This window comes from Nanorana parkeri, unplaced genomic scaffold, assembly GCF_000935625.1.
Source record: "Nanorana parkeri isolate BGI_ZX_2015 unplaced genomic scaffold, ASM93562v1 scaffold51, whole genome shotgun sequence".
Lineage (NCBI taxonomy): Eukaryota > Metazoa > Chordata > Amphibia > Anura > Dicroglossidae > Nanorana > Nanorana parkeri.
The window spans coordinates 1,451,286-1,472,992 of record NW_017306319.1 but is presented as its reverse complement, the minus strand read 5'-3'; the positions used below and the strand labels follow the sequence as shown (position 1 = coordinate 1,472,992).

At 39.5% G+C, this 21,707-nt stretch overlaps 1 protein-coding gene across 1 annotated transcript in view; it reads left to right on the top strand.

Annotated features, from left to right (window-relative positions):
• The window catches only part of ARHGEF10 (Rho guanine nucleotide exchange factor 10), a 143,890-nt gene that overhangs the window by 87,551 nt on the left and 34,632 nt on the right, over window positions 1–21,707 (top strand). The window contains exons 19-25 of the mRNA XM_018575060.1: window positions 5,408–5,523; window positions 6,396–6,523; window positions 6,649–6,749; window positions 11,528–11,649; window positions 12,070–12,156; window positions 13,492–13,718; window positions 15,615–15,772. Coding sequence (XP_018430562.1) covers window positions 5,408–5,523; window positions 6,396–6,523; window positions 6,649–6,749; window positions 11,528–11,649; window positions 12,070–12,156; window positions 13,492–13,718; window positions 15,615–15,772 — 939 coding nt within the window. The remainder of the gene's footprint in view (window positions 1–5,407; window positions 5,524–6,395; window positions 6,524–6,648; window positions 6,750–11,527; window positions 11,650–12,069; window positions 12,157–13,491; window positions 13,719–15,614; window positions 15,773–21,707) is intronic.

Genomic DNA, 21,707 nt, shown 5'->3' with positions numbered 1-21,707 from the left:
TTTTTACACGTTTTTTATTTATTTTTTATATTTTTTAAATTTTTTTATTTATTTTTAATTTTTTTTTTTAACATTTTGTAATTTATTTTTCAATAATTTTTTTGTTTAGTTTTACTGTTGGGGGGCGGCTATGGTGAAATATCTGGGGTCTAAACAGATCCCTGACATTTCCCTTTTGAAATAGAAAAAGTTAAATTTAAAGGGGACAGTCTGGGGAACAGTTCTGCTATAAGCTCATGGTCGCTGAAGCGACCATGAGCTTATAGCAGAACTGTAAATGCGTAAGGCATACTGAGCTGGCCAGCCGTGAACACTTTTGTTCTGCCTTAAGCCTTACGGCGGTGGCAGCGAAAGGGTTAAGTTAGAATTTTCAGGGCAGTTTCTGCTGTCTCATAATAAGTAGGAAAAAATGTGATTTCATTATTTGCTTTCATTCTGTAAAGGGGATTTACATTCAAATTGTAGTAATGTTTACTTAACTGCCCACCACTGAACGCTGCTCTGATCCTCAAATATGTCCCCTGACACCTGCATTGAACTGAACACTTCTGGTAGTGTCAATCTCCATGTGCCCCTTTCACTAGCTCCTCCTGCGGACCATCATGTCTTTGCAGGAGACAGTGGTGAGGTTGAGGTCAGCAAGAGGAACCAGAGAGAGCTGAGGGTACCATGGGGCTATCCGGTAGGGGAGCATTTCTGGGAGTGTTGGTTTCCCTGCAAAAGTCAGCAGATATTTCCTCAGGACAGTTGGAGTGTTTTGTGACACGGGCAGCAGAAGAGGCAAGTATTTAATTTTTTCATTGTATGTAGGTGCTTGATTCAGAGTTTTACATTATGTGATAGGGTCTTCATAAAGTGACACTAAACTCAAGAGATAAATCCTAAAAATACATTCAAGTACTTATTTATTAACAATGCTGTATCTTATTGTGTATCACTCGGATTTAGATCCTCAAATCATCTCTGAATAGGTGCTGACACTGTCCTTCCTTCTGGAGGGTGGTTACATTGGTGGTCCCAGTGTGTGTTTTAAAGTAGCCACCGCTCCAAGCTCACTCCCATGATGAACTACAATCTCAAATTTAGTTTTCTAAGCTGTATTGAGATTGTAGTCGATCACGGGAGTGAGCTTGGAGCGGTGGCTACTTTACAACACACACGGGGACCATGCGGAACAAAAGTAGCCACCCTTCAGAAGGAAGTACAGTGTCAGCATGAATACAGAGATGGTTTGATGGCTCTACAGCTGAGTGATACACAAATAAGATAAAAAAAATTTAATAGTTAGGGTGCTTGAATGCATTTTTAAGGCTTATCTGCTGAGTTTAGTGTCACTTAATAAAGAAGTTGTAATCAAATACAGATAAATAGGCAGATTCAGATTAGCATGAATAAACATTGTGTTGTACAGATCGCTTATCAATCTTATTGGGGGAAATTTATAAAAACTGGAGCAGACAAAATCTGGAGCAGCTGTGCATGACAACCTATCAGCTCCTCTCTTCAGTTTGTTCAGTTAACATTTGAAAATAAAACTTAGAAGCTGATTGGTTGCCATGCACAGCTACTCCAGATTTTGTCTGCTCCAGTTTTGATTAAATTCCCTTCATTGTCTTTGAAAGTAATGCTGGCTGGAAATGCTGGCGTTTGGTTAAAGCAGAGTTTAAAATAAAGTGAACAAGGATGGTAAAGATCAATCACAGCATTGACATAGGCTGAGTTTAGTCGATTAATAAACTGCCTGCACAGGTCAAAAAGGAAGCAAAATAGTGAATAGTGAATCTTTTACCAGGTACATGATACCATGTTAGATCTCCATCACTTTCTGTATATAGAAGACACAATACCCCTCATCTTCTTCACACCCCTGTGAGTAACATGATTAAAGCCTCTGGCCTTCCCTCATTACGCTGGCATCGCACTGAAAAGTTTCCATACACAATAAGCGCATTCATTATACGCACTTTAACTGAGCCAGCATTTCTGAATACCAATTAGCTGTTCAGTCTATTTCTCAGCATCCTTCCAGGACTTCTGCCCTGCACATCAGCCGTGATTTGTGGCTTGCTTTGTTTGTGACTGTACCAAATTCAAAAACATGGGTCAGGAACTAAAACAACATTATAAGGCTATCTTGGGACAGCGGTAGATTGTGGAATTAACTGCTTTTGTCCAGAATAATTTTGTTTCTCTTCTCCAAGGCTGCCAGTTAAATTGTCACATTTATATGGATCCTTTTAAATAACTTTCACCCCTGACCGCTCAAAGAATTCAGATATGAACTGTTTCCAATGAAATTTTCTACCAAGGCAATGTAATTAAGGGTATTGTCATTGAACAACCTGGGCAGCTAATTTATGTGGGCCCTAATTTATTTTGACAAAGTATGTTTATGAACTGTTGACCTCTCTGAATATTTTTGCATGTCCCAAACGAAAGTAGGGTAAACATTTGCTGTAGGAAAAGAACATGATCATGTACATTAACATATTTAATATCTAAAGAATATTGCTGAGATGATTTAAGGGAATGTACAATGGTTCTATTCAATTTTGTTTTTTGTAATAAAGCACCAGGGCCCAATTGTAACTCTAATGACGTGTATTCTACATCCTGCTCTCTCTCTGAGTTCCTGCAGAAATCCTCCCTCCTGTGATGAACTTCTGGCACAGCATAGGTTAGTTGCCTCTGTGTAACAGTGAAGGAATCGTACCGCTGAAGCTCCTCTTCCGCTCCATTACCCATTCACAGAATTTCTTGCATTCTGAGTAATGGAGAGGATCCTGGCATTTTTCTGCCACTCCTCCATTCACAGATTCTGTGAAAAGAATGCAATGAATTCTCTGAATAAGGAATGTCAGAGCTGTGCAACTCCTTCACTATAACAGCAGAGCTGGTAGTTCATTGCTGTGAGGAGGACCTGGCATCACTGAAGGAAGGATTTCTACAGTAATAATCAGCCAACAGGACATGTTGGGTGTATCATATGTCCCTGTACTGTAGAACGAAAGAAAAAAAAATGAAATGTCATCGTAAGTCAGGTGAGGTATTTACAAAATATACACAATTTAGCATATTAAAGGGTTTCTAAACCCTCACGGTTTTTTGCATATATCTACTGCTAGCAAGCAGTAGATATATGCAAAAAGTTTTACAAAAACAAAACAAAAACGCTTTAAAAGCGGTTTAAACTTACCCCTGTCTTCGCTGCACGCTCCTGTCCTGTCTCACGCGTGCACCCACGTGCAGACACCAAAGGGACAGGAAGTGCCAGCAAGGACAGAGGAGTCAGCGCTGGATCAGGGACTCGCAGCAGCGCTGGGGAGAAGGCTGAAAAGGACAGGAAAGAAGAGGAAGATCGGATTAAGAGACATCATTGAAGGTAAGTGCTTTAACCCCTTCATGACAGGCCTTTTTTTCATTTTTTGCACCCATGTTATATTCCACATTTTAGGCCTGAAAATTACTTAAAACCCCCACACATTATATATTTTCTGAATGCCAAGACCCTATACAATATAATGGTGGTAGTTGCAAATTTTTATGTTGCACAATATTAGCGCAACTCCTTATTAAACCCCAACATTTAGTGATACATTGAATTAAATGCCCCAAAACACAACAAAATACCCATTTATAAAATTAAATATAAAAGATGAGGTTACAACGAGTAAAACGATACCCAACATGCCCAGTTTACAAATTGCGTGCGTCCGTGAAACGGCGAAAAACTGCAATACCCCAAAAAGTCCACAGAAGACGCTTTAAAAGCCCCCACAGGTCATCAATTTAGAGATACCCCAAAATACTGGCCCTAGAATTATTGCTCTCACTCCAGCGTGCGCGGCGATACCCAACATGTTTAGCGCGTTCGTCGTTTTCATACGTAGGCGCACCCGACGCGTGTTTACGTGGCGTCTCGCGGGGGCGGGGGACTTTAAAAAAAAAATTATTATTAGATTTATTTTGATTTTAAAAACTTTTGTTTTGTTTTTTTTACTTTACTTTGACTGCTATCACATGGGGGGGGGGGGGGGTAAAACTTTACAAGCACCCCCATGTGATAGCAGATGGTGGTGACAGGTACTCTTTAAGGTGATGCTGGGGGTGCAAAAGACATTATACTTTAAAGGAAAGCTCATAACAATAAAATGACCAAAATAATACATGAATTGCAATTTTCCGGGGTCTGATTGTGTATATTATTTGGAGCCATTATTTGGAGCCATTAAATTGAAGCCATTATCAAGCAACAACTTTGTTTCAGCGGTTGCTGGATACCAAGCAGTCTTTATACATAGTGTACAGACACACCATAATGTAAAAAGATTACATTAGAACAGTGTATTCAACTGTGGGAAGCTATTTGTGGCATATTGAGACAAAATTCAAAAACAGTTCACAAAGTGTTAAAGTAACTCTAATGGACTACAAGCACTTTACAAATTGCTAATGTACTGGGTTTCTATAATGTCTTGCCTGATGTGGTCAAAGATTATAACTATGCAATAGAAAGACCCACTATCCCCTGCACCACTGCTAAAAACAGGTTAAAATAAACTTACAATGAGAGAAATACAAAGGCTGCCATACCTGATCTTTTTCTAATAATTAGACTTATCTGGCTGTTATCCTGACCCTTTGACATTGGTGCTTTTAATCACTGACCTGGAAGAAAGGTGCAGATCAGAAATGTCAGCCACAAACAAGAAGTCTCTATGTGCATATTTGTTCCAGGAGTCAAAGTATTGAAGCAAGAGAGTCGGCATGATGGCCAGGCAACTAGTATGTTCTGGACAGAGGTCTGCAATGGCAGCATCCTTATTTTTCTCATGAGAGGTTTCTTTTGAAGCACACCTGAAGTATGAATGATTTATTTCACAGCTCTTCATTATTTCTTTCATCATTTGTTTGATCATGTAAATGCAGAATACTGTAACTCAACCTTTCCATTAATAAAAGAGACAATATTATAAAATATCTTATACCTTATAGCATCTATAGTGGGTCCAGCATTTAGTGGCAATCGCCTTTTGATCCTTGCATCTTCTAGAGTGAATTTCCATCTCATTGGTGGATCCTGAACAGGGAGGGGCTTAATGATGAAGTTTTCATATAAAACTGGATACAATATCAAACACCAATAAGTATAATCTCACACAATTAGACCTGTTTTTAGATAGGAACAGTTTACAATGTTGTTTTTGGGGTTTTTTTCTGATTGAAAAAATAAAGTGATTTTATACATGGAAATAACTTTAATTTCAAAGGGAAATGTTCTTGGAAATAGCATTTTGCTGTAAAACATGTTTATCAAATTTATTTTTGGAGTTACTGCATTACGCAGAACACAGTTATGAAGTGTAAGACATCCACTTTACACATGCACATTGCTTTATATCTACAGATACATTATACATGGGACCTGGGCAGCTTTATTATGACTTACAGAATCTGCTTAATGATTTGGATGTTGTCAACCAAATTTCACAATTGATATTGCAGTTAAAAGGAAACTATCAGGTAAGAATTTGCACTGGGTTTTATATGTTCTTAGACTGGGGACACTCCAACAGGCTGTATATGTGTTAATGAACTTTTTAGGTGCTGAATACTTTCTCCAGATGCAATGTTAATGTGGTGAAAGTGTGACTTAAAGTATATTTATACTTTAAAGCCAAATAAATGATCAGCAGCTGACTGTTACTAGAGAATATGATTATGGTTCTTTTTTGCAGAGTGTTTGCAGAGTGTCCAAACTAAATGTGCTGACTCAGAATAAATACTAAAGTCTTTGCATGTACCGCTGGAAAATGACAAAGAATGTTCTGTGGAACTGGCAAACTCCTCCATCCCTTTGGCCAATGAGAGCCCCTTGGCTTTCTGTAATGGTGGACTCGTTGGCAAAAGAGATGGCAGCAAATGTGTGGAGTAGATCTCTAATTGAGGTAATTCAAGGGTTCCATTACATGCATGTCAGAGGGCTCCCTGGAATACAAAACACGGCTTGCATCTTTACAAAACCTAAATGCCTTTTGTTGCCATCAACAGTAAAACTTTGAACACTGACTGTCTCAGTCTTTCTATTTCTGTTCAGTCTAGGTGTAGTGTAAAGAAATGTGGAGTTTTACAGGAGACATACCCACACTGCTGATTCCTAGAGTATGCTAAGTTTCACAGTACAGAAAGTGAGATCCTGCCTCTGAAGTTCTTGAAAAATAAAATAATTCAGTGTTGATTTAGGCAGTTAGTATCCACTAATAAGTGGAATCTTAGTTTTGGTTGGACTTACCATACAGTCATGTGTTATAAACATTTCATCATTTAAGCTTTCATGTATTATGTTTTAAATGCTGCTTTATATCACCAAATGCTTCCTTCTAATCCCCGTATAGAACTTGAACCAGGTTGTAGCTCGGGATTGGTCTTCAGGTTTACAAAAGCTGATCTTGAAGAAAGAGAATGAAATTCGAGCCGCAGACCGCTGTAGAATTCAGCTTCGGCTTCCTGGCAAACATGACAAGTCAGTGGTATTTTGTTTCTGCAGATAATTTTCCAGCCACAGTGTTCACGTAAAACATAATTTTATAGAAACTGCAAAGCCATTTTGCATATTGTTTTATCTCTGATTTTCTTAATATATTCCAGATCAGGGCGACCCACTTTCTTCACAGCAGTGTTTAATACTTTTGCCCCTGCTGCAAAGCAGTCATGGATCAATAACTTACAGATGGCTAAACTTGCACTTGGTAAGTCATACAGCCTTTAATGTTAAAGATCTTTACTGATTAGAAAGAAAGACTGTGTGTTGTGTTTTGGAGTGTTATTCCCAAAATATATTAAATGCATGGAAACTCATTCACTCACTCTAAAATACTTATGTTTGGATTAGAAATAAAGTGATTTCAGTCATTTCTTTGTTCATGTATTTTATTGGCATTATCAGATATCATTATCAAAATAATCTAAAAAGGCTGATTTTTTTTTCTCCTGAGCTGGTTTGAAATAGAGTTGATAATATGGTTCCTATTAACCACTTTTAGCAGTCTGCTTGTCAGTTTATGTGGCAGATGTAGATGCATAACAATAGGAGCATCAATGGATGTATATATGACTGGGCCACAACTCGGGTAATGGCAGTGGATCAGCATGGCATCTATGGAAGTAGTATTTTCAGGAGTGGAGGTCAGCAATGGCCACCACCATATGTCTTTGGTATAGGATTTGCCTAAAAAGGAGTGTGAGCTTATTGATTATTTTGTTGGTTTAGAGAAATGGTGTGTTCCCAGAATTCATTTTATAGTCTCTCAGAGAGTATCTCTTCATCAGCACTGCAATGATTGACAACTTGCTCATTCTAAAGCAAAGCAAGAAAAAAATGCCAAGATAGTTTTATTCAAAAGCTTGCACTCAGATTATCATGTGACTGACCACTATATCTTTACCTTTTTTTGCACATTTTGACCTGCTTTGTGGTCATAACAACCTATGTGCATGATTAAATCAGAATTTTTCTTAGATTCCCTAGGTTTGATACTAGTGGTTAAACAAGCTTTGCATTATGGACAATTTTGAAATGTTTTCCTGGAGGACTTTCAAAAAAAATTTCCATTACCTTGAAGCTTTTATAGGTATCAATTATTTTCAGAAGGAATTATCAGGCAATGAATACAATATATTTAATAGTGTAAGAATTAAATCATAACTATCCCCCATATACTCCCTTTTAGAATACTTGGTCAAATGCCCATGTCATGCAATATTATCTGCGGAAAAAGTTCTATTTTAAGAAAGATAGTAAAATTATACAGTAATAACCTTCTACTTGATATAGTGCAAAGCATACAATTATTCCTGAAATCTGTGAGGTGTTGAGTTTCTCAAGTCCTCTTCCTTTACTTAACCACCCCCTTCTACTCAAGATCGGACATTAATACATTAAGAAGGAAAAACTCAAGTTCATGCTGCTAAGTTTTGTTTGCATATAAGCCAGACACACAACTTAACTCCAATGCAGTTAAGAAAAGCCAAACCCTTTTTTGTACAAACACACATGCATGGACCAACACCATTGTCGTTTTTCTTCAGTGTGTACCTGTTTGCCAAAAATCTTTTCAAGCCAGCTGAAAGTGACCCTAAACTCGGGAGTTAAATCTTAAAAATGTATTGAAGTAACTTAACTATTAGCAAAAATGCAGCCTATTTGTGCATCACTCATGCCATAGTGACCTGCCATCCGCAGGTCACTATAAGCGCACACACCCCTCCCCCTCATTCAACTTTGGGTTTTTCCGGTAAGGAGTGCGACAAGGTATCTTTTTGTTTGTAGTCCATCACAGGCGCAAGCTTGGAGTGGTGGCTACTTTACAAAACATACAGTGATCATGGGGAACAAAGTAGCCATCCTCCAGAAGGAAGGACAGTGTCAGCACCAATTCAGAGATGATTTGAGGATCTACAACCGAGTGATGCACAAATAAGATACATTTTTTTTAATAGTTCAGGTTCTTGAATATATTTTTAAGGTTTAACTCCTGAGTTTAGTGTCACTTTGAAGGTTAATGTGGAGTACTCTGTTACCTCTGTGTTCCCAGTGTTTGGTTGAAGTCACAGAAATAAATATGCGGCTGAGTATAAATGCAAGCGTGTTAACATACGTTGCATTAAAGAACTTTTTTTTTAATCTATATAGCGCCGACAATTTATGCAGCGCTTTACACAGTGCATATTCACATCAATCCCTGTCCTCAAGGAGCTTATAAGCTAAGCTCTCTATCTCACATGCATTCATCCCCATAATTCAAGCCGACCTGTGACACTAAAAGCTCTATTGATCGGCAAGTCAGCGAACACATAAAGTTCGCTGACTTTTCTCGATCCTCTCCGTGGAGAGAGTGGTGACTATCAGTCATTGCTCCCCACAGGGATTCCCCTCTCCATTTCTATAGTGCTGACTGGAGGAACGGACAGGGGAGGGAACGGGCACAGCTGACTCTGCTAGATAGACAGAGCGAGCTGTCAATCAGCCAGCAGGGTGAAGTGTGACAGTATTGTTGGGATGTGTCCTGGCTGTGGCACGGTTCTGCTCTGTCAGCATAGTGTATAGCGGACAATCGCGCAAAAAGGGTTGGGCCATAGTTTAAGTGTTTGTTTGGACTAGGTGCACAAATAACAGTTATACTCGCCTGCACCTCGCAGTCCTCTCCTCCACTGCAGCGATCATATGTCCTCACGTTCTATGCACTGTATATTGGACGTGATGACTAACGGGACCTTAGACCACTGGAGTGGAGGGGTAGAGAGGCTGAAAGGGAGTGTTCTATGGGGGTAATTTTAGCCCCTAATCAAAAAACTGCATTTAAGTCTTGCAGTGCATGTTAGCCCCACTGCAAGGGTTAAGATAAGTTTTGCCTGGAGTTCTTTAAAGCTACTGGTTCATTTGAATGGGCTGTCCAGTGCACCACAACGGTTCAAAAATCGTACCTGCTGCATGTAGTACTTAATTTCTCTGCATTGTGGTGCTCTGCAATACAGATGAATTGGGGTGCCCCATTCCAGCAGTGCATCTAATGTATGTTAAAGGATAATTAAAGCCTCTGGTATTTTTGCATATATCTACTGCTGGCAAGCAGTAGATATATGCTAAAAGTGTAAAAAAAAAACCCCCGCTTTGAAAAGGGTTAATACTTACCCGTGCCTTCCACACGCGCTCCGTCCGAAAAGGTGAAAATTCTTGGGCGGCCGCAAAGCATTTTGGTGCGGGCGCATGCACAGATCACATTTTCGGTGGGAGACAAGAACAGACACAAGGTAAGTCTATGGACGCGTGCACCCGCATGCAGACACCGTGGGACAGGAAGTGCCAGCAAGCTCAGAGGAGTCAGCGTTGGATCGAAGACCCGCTGGAGGGACAGATGAAAGGGACAAGAAAGAAGAAGATCGGATTAAGAAACATAATTTAAGGTAAGTGCTGACATTAACGTTAGGGGGAGGGAAAAACATTTTTGACTTTAATGTCACTTTAACTCAATGTAGTGGTGTGAACAGACCCTAAAGCTGAAGGAAAAGAAGTGTGTGTTTCAAAACCTTGGCTGCAATAGGTAACACACTAGGGTAATGATGCTCCTTTTCAAAAATGTCAGTTTTCTTTAGCTGAGTACAATAAGATTTCAAACGATATGGCTAAAAACAAAAATCCTTATCCTTGTGTTGCACCTTTTGTAAATTGTGCCTTATTACATTCCTTGTATTCCAATAATCCAGAAGTTTCAAATCTATGTGGAATTTCAATATCAGATACATAAACTTCTGTATACATCTGAAAAACATGTACATTTTCAAGAAACTGCCTGCAAGAGAAAACCATTTTAAACTGGTTGGCATTCTGGAAGTTTTCTGATAGACCATTGATCGATTCTATCAAGGTAGATCGATCATAAGTAGGATGTGTTTGCATTATTTTTTTTTCATATTTTTATATAGCAAAGTAATAAATCAGTTACAAGAACTGCCAAGCTTTCTCCCTTTGTTGTTGCTGCTACCTTGAAAGAGGACATTTGTCAGACCTAGTTCTTGAAAATAAGCATTCTTCTAACAAAACATACTGAAGCCTGGTGAAGTCTGAATTATGTGTGACAAAGTAAAAAAAAGTAACACTGTGCCTGTCTTAAAAAGAACACATAATAATCATAAGGTGAACTGAAAGCAAAATAACTAATGGTTTCATCTGAGCCTTGTTCACCTTCTTTGTATGTAAAGCCCAAACGTTTTGTTGTTGTATAATAGTGTAGGTAAAGGTAAAAAAAAACCCATTGGGTTATTTTTTGTTGCCTTTGTCCTGCTGGGGAGTTTTTTCTTCACTTCCTATCCTGGAGTTGCAGCAGGAAATAAGAGGATATCTTTAACAAATATATAAAGAATTCCTATCTCATAGAGAACCAGGTGTCTCCAGTGGAAGGTGTCCGTTTACCTCTTGCTATATGGTTCGTTCACACAAACCCACATGGACACCAGAGCACAATGATGGGATGGGGATGTGGTGCCTTGGCACTGTTGACCTTTTTTTTAGCTTTAATTAAATGCATTTGTTGCTCAGGTGCAAAGAAACGCAGAGCTCCAGACATAGCTTGTACGAGCCCTTTGTGGATTTCTCCTCACTTTCTGTCACCTGAAAAAGGAATGGGTTGAACCTCTCCAGCAGGGACATGGGCAGCAATACAGGATCTATCTCCTCGCCTTTCTACCTAAAACATACAAAAGAGCCTTTACATACACTATACTGTAAATGCATTTGTCAAACAGTCTAGCTGGTTGAAATTGGCCACACCGGCATTTTTCCTTACACTTTTAACAGTTTCTTATTATTTAATAAAGTACGGTAAAGTACAATAATCATGTGCTAAATATAATGAGCCTGTCAAATGTCATTGTTTACCTATGACTACGGTCCCTTGTCCTGACATAGAGCAACAATAGTTAAAAAAAGGATAAGATGATTTGGGTCCCAGATTTTCGTTTTTAATTACAGGCGAGGAGAACCAGCTGGGTTGGTTCTGCCTAGAAGATGAGGGACACGAGGTCAAAAAGGAAAAGCATCCCTTGCTTGTGAAGTATTTGCCAGTTATAATGTCAAAGCAACAGGAATTTAAGGTGAGCCATTTTTAAAATACACACATTGGTCTGTTTTAAGGTCATGAGGAGAACCACCCACATCCTTCCTGCATGGCCTTTTCATCATCTCATCTTTGAAAATGGATTATTTTCCTTTTGTATAATAACTCTACCTTGACTTGGCAGTCAGAAGATGCAGATTGCAGGCTGCCATCTGGCCTTGTCATTAAACGTGTAACGTACCAGCAGCCGTGTCTCACAGACTCAGATGCCAGTGCAAATGCTTTACACGTCAGGCAACAACGTATGAACTTATTTATAGTTCACTCTTACCTTCCACATGATTGATGTCCCTGCAGGTTAACGATATCTACTGTATATGATTTAACGATATTTATAAACACAGGTATGGACGTGCTGTTCTATGACCCAGTTAGCATTTCCCTGATTTATTTTCAGATTGAATGTGCTGTCTATAATCCTGAACATTATCTCAGTAGTGAAAATGATCCAGATTCACTTTCCATGCATCATGGGTTTTTATGGGTAAGTGAACCCTCTTGAAGTTTTTGATTTATTACCCTAGTGCAGACTTAAAACACGTAGCACATAATTTTGTTTTGTTTACTAAATTGATTATTTATTTTTGAATTTTTTTGGCACATCTATTTACAAATGTATGCAAATAAAACAAATGAGTAGAACACAAACCGCTAAATAAAGCACTTAGTAATTCTGTTTGTACATTCATTCAGCCTGGATTGTTGACTTGCTGCAGTTATGATGTACAGTTTACAATATATCCAGCCTTCCAGACTTGAGAAATCCATTTAAAGTGGGGCAAATATATTATTATTATTACATTATACATAATTTTCAATTCCATACATTTTACATAGATGCCTTATTTTCGTGAAGGGCTTGTTCACACCAACCCCCACGTCGTGTTATGCCCTGCATAATGGGTGTGTGGTGTGAAGGGCGGTGCATTGTATTGTTGCAATACATAGCTCTGTTTTTTGTTGTTTTTTTACATTATTGAAGTGTCACAAAATTACATTTGCATACAGTGTTGCATGCAGACTCATATGTGCTGGGCTGGTTGTAGCAGTAGTGGTTGCAAGTGACCTTTTTGCCTCCTTAGTCCAGTGCCCCCCAGTTGACATCACCACCCTCTACATTGAATGCAGGTGTCCACATTCAGCACTCTTAAACGTTTGGGTGATTATTGGAAGTGAGTCAGACACTACCTGCAATATTTTATCAGTAGCAGTTAACAGTTAGCCAATCGTACTGATAACCTGTTTTTTTTTTGTTTTTTTTTAAGCAAGCAGTCCTGGCAGAACCATGAGAGCTGCCATGAGAGTAGGTTGGATCACAGCTCGCAGATGATGCATCTCAGACACACTGATAGTGTATCTGTATTACGATATACAGACTGGTGCATCCACTGCAAGCCAGCTGGGGTTGCTGTGGTCTGGATAAAATGTGGGCCGGTTGTGGCCTGTGGTCTGTAGTTTGGAGACTCCTGATCTTGAACATGCATTCTTAAAATCAAGGCAGCAATGGAGGCTTCTATATTTCTGTCCTGACTGATTACTCATCTCACTAGTGTCATATAAACACATGAAGCACAATTTTATTTTTCCTGGATATACATTTATCAGCATTTTGCATCAATGTACATAAACTGACAGTCTAGCAATAAGGGTAACATCTTTCCAATGAACTCTAGAGCTCATTCTGTGACATTGATAATACCTGTGAAAGAAAACTAGCTTGATAAAAGAATGAGACCTTCTCCTGATGTATAAACAAAGAGTGAACACATAGCAAGCTGCGAAAATCACAAGGTGGCTCTTTGTCGTCTGTTTTGCTTAGATTGGCAGCTGCACTAATCAGATGGGTCAGATTGCTGTTGTTTCACTTCACAACTGTAGCCCGAAGGTGATAGAGTGTTTCAATGTAGAATCACGCATACTCTGCATGGTCTGTGTCCCTGAGGAAGAACGACACAAACAATTAAATGATGTCCCAGATTCCGAATGTGGTTCTATTTCACGAGCACCAGATGTGCCCACGATTTGCCTGGGCATGGAAGAAGGAAGGTAAATGTTATTCATTCTGATATTTCTGCTTTAAGTCAAAACGACTTTTAGATATTAGCGAAGGAACTACAAACTATTCAGCTATAACAGTATTTCTAAGATATTCCTGCCAAAAGTAATAACTTCTTGAAATACTTTTTTATGGCTCTTTCTAAAAATAGATTGTATGTTAATTAGAGACTATCCAACAGCTTCAAGTGTTCAGATTTAACTTCCCGGTTGCCTGGATACTTATGTAATATATACAGTATGTGCATATTAATAATCCTAAGATAAATGCTGTCTGTCTTAAAGTGAGCCTGTAATGTAATGCTATTTCTAGACCAAAGCACACTGTTTTAGCATTATACACAATGTTGTGCCTACTGTAAAACTGTTCCTGGGTTTTTGACCATGGCAGCCTCCAATGTTGTATTGCAAGATCTATACTGACAGGTCCTCTTTAATAATTAGTTCCACCTAAGAAAGCTGTAGAGTCCTATATATGAGAATGATTATTGAATGCATAGAAGGATCTTGCTTAGAGGTATCTAGTATGGGTGGATTTAGTTTAATTTCAGGTAAAGCTGTGGCTTTGGAACAGTAAGCAACCTGTGACTTGCACTAAATGCCATATACCTCAACATGTTGCCATGTTTTGTTTAATGTCCTGCAGACCCCAGCAGTTTGGGGTGCTCAGCTACGCAAGTAGTGACTGGCTTCTGGGCTACTGGCTTCTGCACCTAACAATTGACAAGGCATCATCACTAATAGTGAAGCACAGGAGAGAGCGGGGCAGAGCCACTGAACAGGGAAGCTGGTCGATATTTGCATAGCAGGACACTCCAGCTTTCTGAGTTCCAGGGATACTCTGCAGGACATCAGTAGATGTCTGCTATCTAATGTTGGTGATAGATTGCACAGTTTCCGAGCCACTGGCTCTAATCTAATTGCATGTCTAGGATTGGCATAACTAGTTCATGAATTAAAGTGAAGTGGTGATCATAGCAGACGTCTTAGATTTTATTCTCAAGCTTATACTTTGAACATAAAACATGGAATCATCTTGGTGGCTGTTGGCAACACCTGAATTGGCAACAATAGGCACCATTTATCTTCTGATATGTAGTCTGTGTTCTCTTTTTAAGTATTAGTATGTAAAGTAAATGTACGTATAGCCGCAATGTCCATGATACTCTGCAGGACATCAGTAGATGTCTGCTATCTAATGTTGGTGACAGATTGCACAGTTTCCGAGCCACTGGCTCTAATCTAATTGCATGTCTAGGATTGGCATAACTAGTTCATGAATTAAAGTGAAGTGGTGATCATAGCAGACGTCTTAGATTTTATTCTCAAGCTTATACTTTGAACATAAAACATGGAATCATCTTGGTGGCTGTTGGCAACACCTGAATTGGCAACAATAGGCACCATTTATCTTCTGATATGTAGTCTGTGTTCTCTTTAAGTATTAGTATGTAAAGTAAATGTACATATAGCCGCAATGTCCGTGATGTCCATGTTCCTTCTTCAATCTCAAATAGCATGCGTTTCTTTGTCCTTTACTGTGAGTTTTGTGTATTGCTGGGATATGGACATGGTTCTGAGAATATAGGTTTTAAAAAAGAGCAGAAACTTGAACAATTTTGTACTAGATATTGCATAAAAAGAAGACAGTTTTGTGTTTTCCTGGAATAAGTAGTCTATTTGTTTTCAAAGAGTAGAAAGTTGCTAGAAATGACATGACATTAGAGAGTGGGGAAGGAGCACGAATATCTCTCAATTTTTGATATATACATTGTGGATATCCTGGTGTGGCCATATTTGTCTGCTGCTCTCCTAGAGTTTGAGCGCGTTACATCATCGTTGAGTTTATTTTATAAAGACTTAATATTTGTTTTGCACTTTTTCTAGCATATGTGTCTACAAAAGTAGCCAAGGATCAAAAAAGGTTCGCCTGCAGCACTTTTTCACCCCAGAGAAATCTACCGTCATGAGTCTTGCCAGCGTGTCCCACACTTTGTACGCAGGTCTCGTAAATGGAAATCTTGCAATCTACACAAAGATGGAAGGTAAAACAACATTAAGATGATAGGCTTTAGGCTTCCTCAGATAATCATATCCTTTAACACCGTAAGATTATAAAAAAAGGAATTTAAAGTAGAAGCTAAATACACAGTTGAAATACAAACTACGTCCGGTGTCAGCTTTTACTTACTGGATAGAGGTGGTGATGCTATTTCACAGTCCATTGAGAAGGTTGGCGGTACAAAGGTACAGACGTATATACCTTAGATCAGGGATGGCCAAACTCCGGCCCTCCAGCTGTGGTGAAACAACAAATCCCATGAAGCATCTCTCATCGGGAGTCATGTCTGTGAGAATCTTGCAAAGCCTCATGGGATTCGTAGTTCCACCACAGCTGGAGGGCCGCAGTTTGGCTATCCCTGCCTTTTAGATGCATCAAATTTCTCACGGGGCAATCTACCCCAAGTTAGGCCGTGATTACAGCTTGTACAGCTCCAGCAGACATGGAAATGTTGCCCATTTGTCTGGTTCTCCTATAGAGTATAATGGCAGTCCCAGCGGCATGTGCTCAGCTTAAATCAGAGGGCCTATTCATCCTCTAGGGCTAGTTCACACCAGAACTGTGTGCGTCTGCAACGCAATGCGTTTTACCGTTGCGATCCGAATGCAGCTAAAATAGGGCAAGCAGTATTTTTTTCTGACTGCATCGGAACGGACTGCACTGGTGTGAATAGAGCACCAGAAATCCCATAGGAAAGTATTGTGATGTATTTTGGCGGCAGCAGCCAAACTGAACGCAATGCATCACAACTGCATCTGGTGTGAACTAACCTATAGGGCTGATCCACATCTATGCGTTGCAATTTATTGTGAAAGGCAAACTATATGGGTTAATTCACGCCTATGCATGTGTTTTACCATGCATACTGCAATGCACATAGAACAATGTGAATTCTGCCATAGGTTATTTTATCAATCGGATAAGTAGAGTGGGTAAAGTATGACATATGATGTGGCTTATGTTTCTGTGGGTGTTCGCTGCACCATCCCTGATCACTCTCAAGGAAGAACTGAATGTCTGTCATAGATTTTCCAGATGACCACTATTGTACCCTGAGATAAGGCTGACAAAGGTAGTGCCTGCTCAGTACATCAACATGCACAAGGTGCTGAAATTAGTGTATCATGATTATTCTAAAAAAAGCAACTTTGCAGCAGTGACCTCTTCTGATCACCATCCCATGTCTATGTATAAAATACATATGTTAGGAATCAGGCAACTATTAATTTGCCAATTATCAGCTCTACCAGACCAAGGAAGACAAAAAAAGGATGAATGCATTTGTATATGTAGAGATTTTAACTGGCTCTTATGCTGGATTATCATTTAGATTAAAATAATATTGTTTTCATTTTATATTGCTGATTAAGCTGCAGTTGAGGTGTTTTTAAGCCTGATAGAAGAGCTCTGAAACCCAAGTTCTGGGGACTATATTATTAAAGGATGTAAGCAATAACACTCAGTCATTTGTACTGTGCATCACAGTTGTAGGTCCGTATTCTCAGGATTACTGTCACAAAAATGTATTTTAACAAGAAGCTTTTTTACAAAGTTTTTCATTATGGTCATGAGGGTATTTTCAGATAGCCCCAAAGGTCCATTAATGGCCCCTAAACCACCAGACAGGCCTCCAGACCAGACAGATTGATCTTTACTAAAGGCCAAAAATGTAATTATTGTAGAAATCATCTACAACATTTAAAGCTGAACTCTGGGCGAAAACAATATTTGGACATGTGCACTGAAAAAAATACATTCGCACTAATGAAGTGTACCATGTTTGCCCTGAGCATCGTGCACGGAGACGTAAGGTGCCCATACACTGGTCTGATTCTGGCCAGTTTTAAATGTATCGGACGAAATTCGCACAGTGTGTGGGGTTGCCGGCTCCCTTTAAGCGGGCATTCCTCGATCAGTTGATCGAAGGAAGCGGCTGGAAAATTTTCGATCCATCAGAGCCGGCAGCCAATGAGCTGCACGCTCTGACTGGGTATTCTGACCAGGTCCAGCGGCACCTGTCAGAATACGATGTAAACAGCGGGATTCCTCCATCAACACTCTGTGTTGATGGAGGAATTGGGTCAATGATAGGTGTATGGCCAGCCTTTTAACTTCCAGCTTGAGTATACAGATGATGGCGGGCTGCTTGCTCTGTAGCTCATACTTTAGGAAAACATCTTGCATCCTTTTCACAGAGGAGAAAAGGTCATAACATTCATCTGCACCTCCTCCACTCATAGAACGCCTTGCATCTTGTTAAAACAAGGCAATGTTTTCTCAATGGATTTGATGCAGAGCGAGCGACCCACTGTACTAGTGCGAGGAAGTGCAAGTCTTAGCACAGGACATTCGGCTCTTACTCTTCACAGGGTGAAGGAAAGTAAGGGTGTTACAGAATGCTGCAGCCTACATACTTGGCACATGCTTTATTACTGCTAATTCATTTTTATAGTGCAAATGTCCAAATATTGTTATTGGCCGGAGTTTAGCTTTAAATCATGCTAGGGTTCCTGTTAGTCATAAATCCTACTTTGCATATTTTATTTAATAGGATTTTTTTCCTAAATTATATGTTTTTATCTCCTGTAAAAGTCACATCCATTTCAGATTAGCCTACCTGTATATATATATATACCTAATAACTGTAGTTGTATTTGTAATGTTAAAGTGTGATGCCATCACATTTCCCATATATATGTATGCCCTTCAGTGCTCTGGCAGCAAGCTGTTTTTTCTCTGAGCACTGACCTATTTTCTAAGTTCTGTTTGTCTGGCTAGAAGGCATAGAAAGCAGATTACTAGGAAATATTACACTCTTTGTGCAGGGCATTGCTAACATAACATCTGTTTGGGTAGAAAGCCTCACTCTCACAATCATTTTATCAAAGTAATAGTGCACTGCTAGTGTTAAACAGAACAGAAAAAGTAGACACAATATTGCAACAATCCTCATGCGTACTCTGTCTTTGTAGAATACCCTTTTTCTCTTAATATTGCATTTTTCCTAAAAATACATATTATATTATGAAGTGGAGGAAATTTGCATGTGAGCAGTATTACAGTTATTGTATGCCCAGGTATAAAGCTGCTTCTTAGTAGTGCAAAATTCTTTAAAAAAACAATTAATTAAAGAGCAGTTATAAATCCTGGTAAGCCGGACAAATATATGTTTATAAAATTATCTATAGTAGCCAATAAGATTTGATATTTCAGTGGGCTACAAAAATAAAATAAAATTATTATAACATTATTGCATTCCATACCATTCATTTTCTATAGAATATGTTGTTAAATGAGCGGTATTGGGAGAGGAAAATATACTCTTCCCAATACTTAGAGCTGGCTTGTGACACTGCAGGTGTCACATGACAGCTCTATAGATTAAGAGCTGAGCGATCATGTGACCACTGATTGCTCAGCCCATGCTCTTCTTGCTGCAGAGAGTGGATACTGTCAGTCACTGCTCCCCGCAGGGATTCTCTTCTCCCCTTTCTATTCCTCCAAAGCTGACTGGAGGGTCAGACAGTGAAGGGGGACGGGTACAGCTGGCTAAGAAATGCACAGCCAGCTGTCAATCAGGCAACCAGGTAATTCTCCACCATACTGTTAGGAACCTTCCCGGCTGTGAAGCGGCACTGCACTGTCAGCATGTATTGGGTCACGGGGGTACATTAGTGAGTGTATTCATGTGACCCAAAAGAGAAGTCATGCCGAAAAAAGAGTTTGGATTTAGTTTTTGGATATGTGCTTTCCCTTGTAATATACACTGCATGCTGTTACACAACAAGGGCAGTAATCCCCTTGTGAGCTATTATCTGTTCACTGGGGCTAGTTACCCAGCAAGGCATAAGGTACTTGTTCACAATTTGGCTACCTGCACTGCATAGGTGACAGGTAGACTTAAAATCACCATCTTATTTAGACTCGGTCAGCACCAAAGCTTTGTTTTGCAATAGATGTACATTCACTGGCCACTTTATTAGGTACACCTTGCTAGTACCAGGTTTTGTCTTCACAACTGCTTTAATTCTTTGTGGCATAGATTCAACAAGGTGATGGAAACATTCCTTAGAGAGTTTGGTCCATATTGACATGATCGCATCACACAGTTGCTGCAGATTTGTTGGCTGCACACCCATGATGTGAAGCTCCACCAGAAGCACCAAATTCTGACCCGACCATCTGAATGTTGCAACAGAAATCGAGACTCATTAGACCAGGCAACGTTTTTCCAATGTTCTATTGTCCAATTTTGGTTAGCCCTTGCAAATTGTAGCCTCTGTTTCCTGTTCTTAGCTGACAGGAGTGGCACCCGATTTCTGATTGGCAGGAGTGGCACCCGGTCTTCTGCTGCAGTAGCCCATCTGATTCAAGGTTCAACGTGTTGTACGTTCAGATATGTTATACTGCATACCTAGGTTGTATCGAGTGGTTATTTGAGCAACTGTTTCCTTTCTATTAGCTTGAACCAGTCTCCTCTTACAATGCATTTTCGGCCACACAACTGCCGCTCACTGGATATTTTCTCTTTTTCAGACCATTCTCTGTAAACCTTAGAGATGGTTGTGTATGAAAATTCCAGTAGATCAGCAGTTGCTGAAATACTCAACCAGCCCATCTGGCACCAAAAATCATGCCACGTTCAAAGTCACTTAAATCCCCTTTCTTCCCCATTCTGATGCTCGGTTTAAACCTCAGCAAGTCGTCTTCACCACATCTAGATGCCTAAATGTATTGAGTTACTGCCATGTGATTGGCTGAATAGATATTTGTGGTAACGAGCAGTTGAATAGGTGTACCTAATAAAGCTTCCGGCGATTGTATAATATATGTACTTTGACCTATCAAATGAGGATATCAGACTCACATCAATTTAAAGCATCGCTAATAGATCTTCGACATTTGTGGAGCGTTGCACTGTTTTATCTGGACAGTTTTGAGATGTTCCTGCAGCACATTACCGGGAGCGTCCTCCCGCGACCCAAAGCTCAGTATATCGCAAGCTACAGCTCGACCACCACTGCCGGGACGGATCCCGACAATGCTTTCGAGATCCACCCAGCTGCGTGAATGCCAGCTGTACCCGCCCCCTCCCCGTCCGTTCCTCCACTCAGCGCTGGAGGATCAGAGCGGGGAGGGGGGGGAAATCCCTGTGTGAAGCAGTGACTGACTGTCTCCGCTCTCTGCAGGGAGATGATTGATAACTAAGCAAGCGACTGTATGCGTTCGCTCACTTCCCGATCTATTGAGCCGACGTGTTACAGTTTCATTGTCACACGTCGGCTCGAACTATGAGGGTGAGTGATTTTCACTCATAGTTCTCACTCATAGTTCTCCTTTAAAGTCAATGCAGGAATATGCAAGAGCGATTTTGCACAGCTTTTGTACACAGCATAAAAAAAGATAATTTGGTTAATGTATAGATTCTCTCTTTTCAGATATCTACATGTACCTCCAATAATTTGTAGGTGATCAGACTAAACTCCAGTAGACGATGTGAACGTTATATAATTATATTTGTTGATTGTGATAGGCATGAAAAAAATTGTTTTACCTGAATGTCATAATTTAATAAAACAATTGTTTTGTGTGTAAAATAAAAAAAGATAAATGTTCTGCCCGCAGGATCAATAGCACTTAAATTGTTTGTTCTATTAATAGTAGTACCAGCACAGACAACTATAAGTCACTGTAATGTCCTTTCATAACTGTAAATGTGTTACCACAGGTAAAAATAACTTGTCACTGCCTCTTAACCGTGCACAATTTTTATTTTTTTTAAATCCAGCATTGTATAAAATCTATGAAGGTTTCTGTGAAGATGTTTAAAATGTTATAGAGTAAAATAGGGTCGTTTCTGATAATTCATCTGCAGTAACAAAGCACCAACCATGAAAACATTTAATAAAACAGGCATC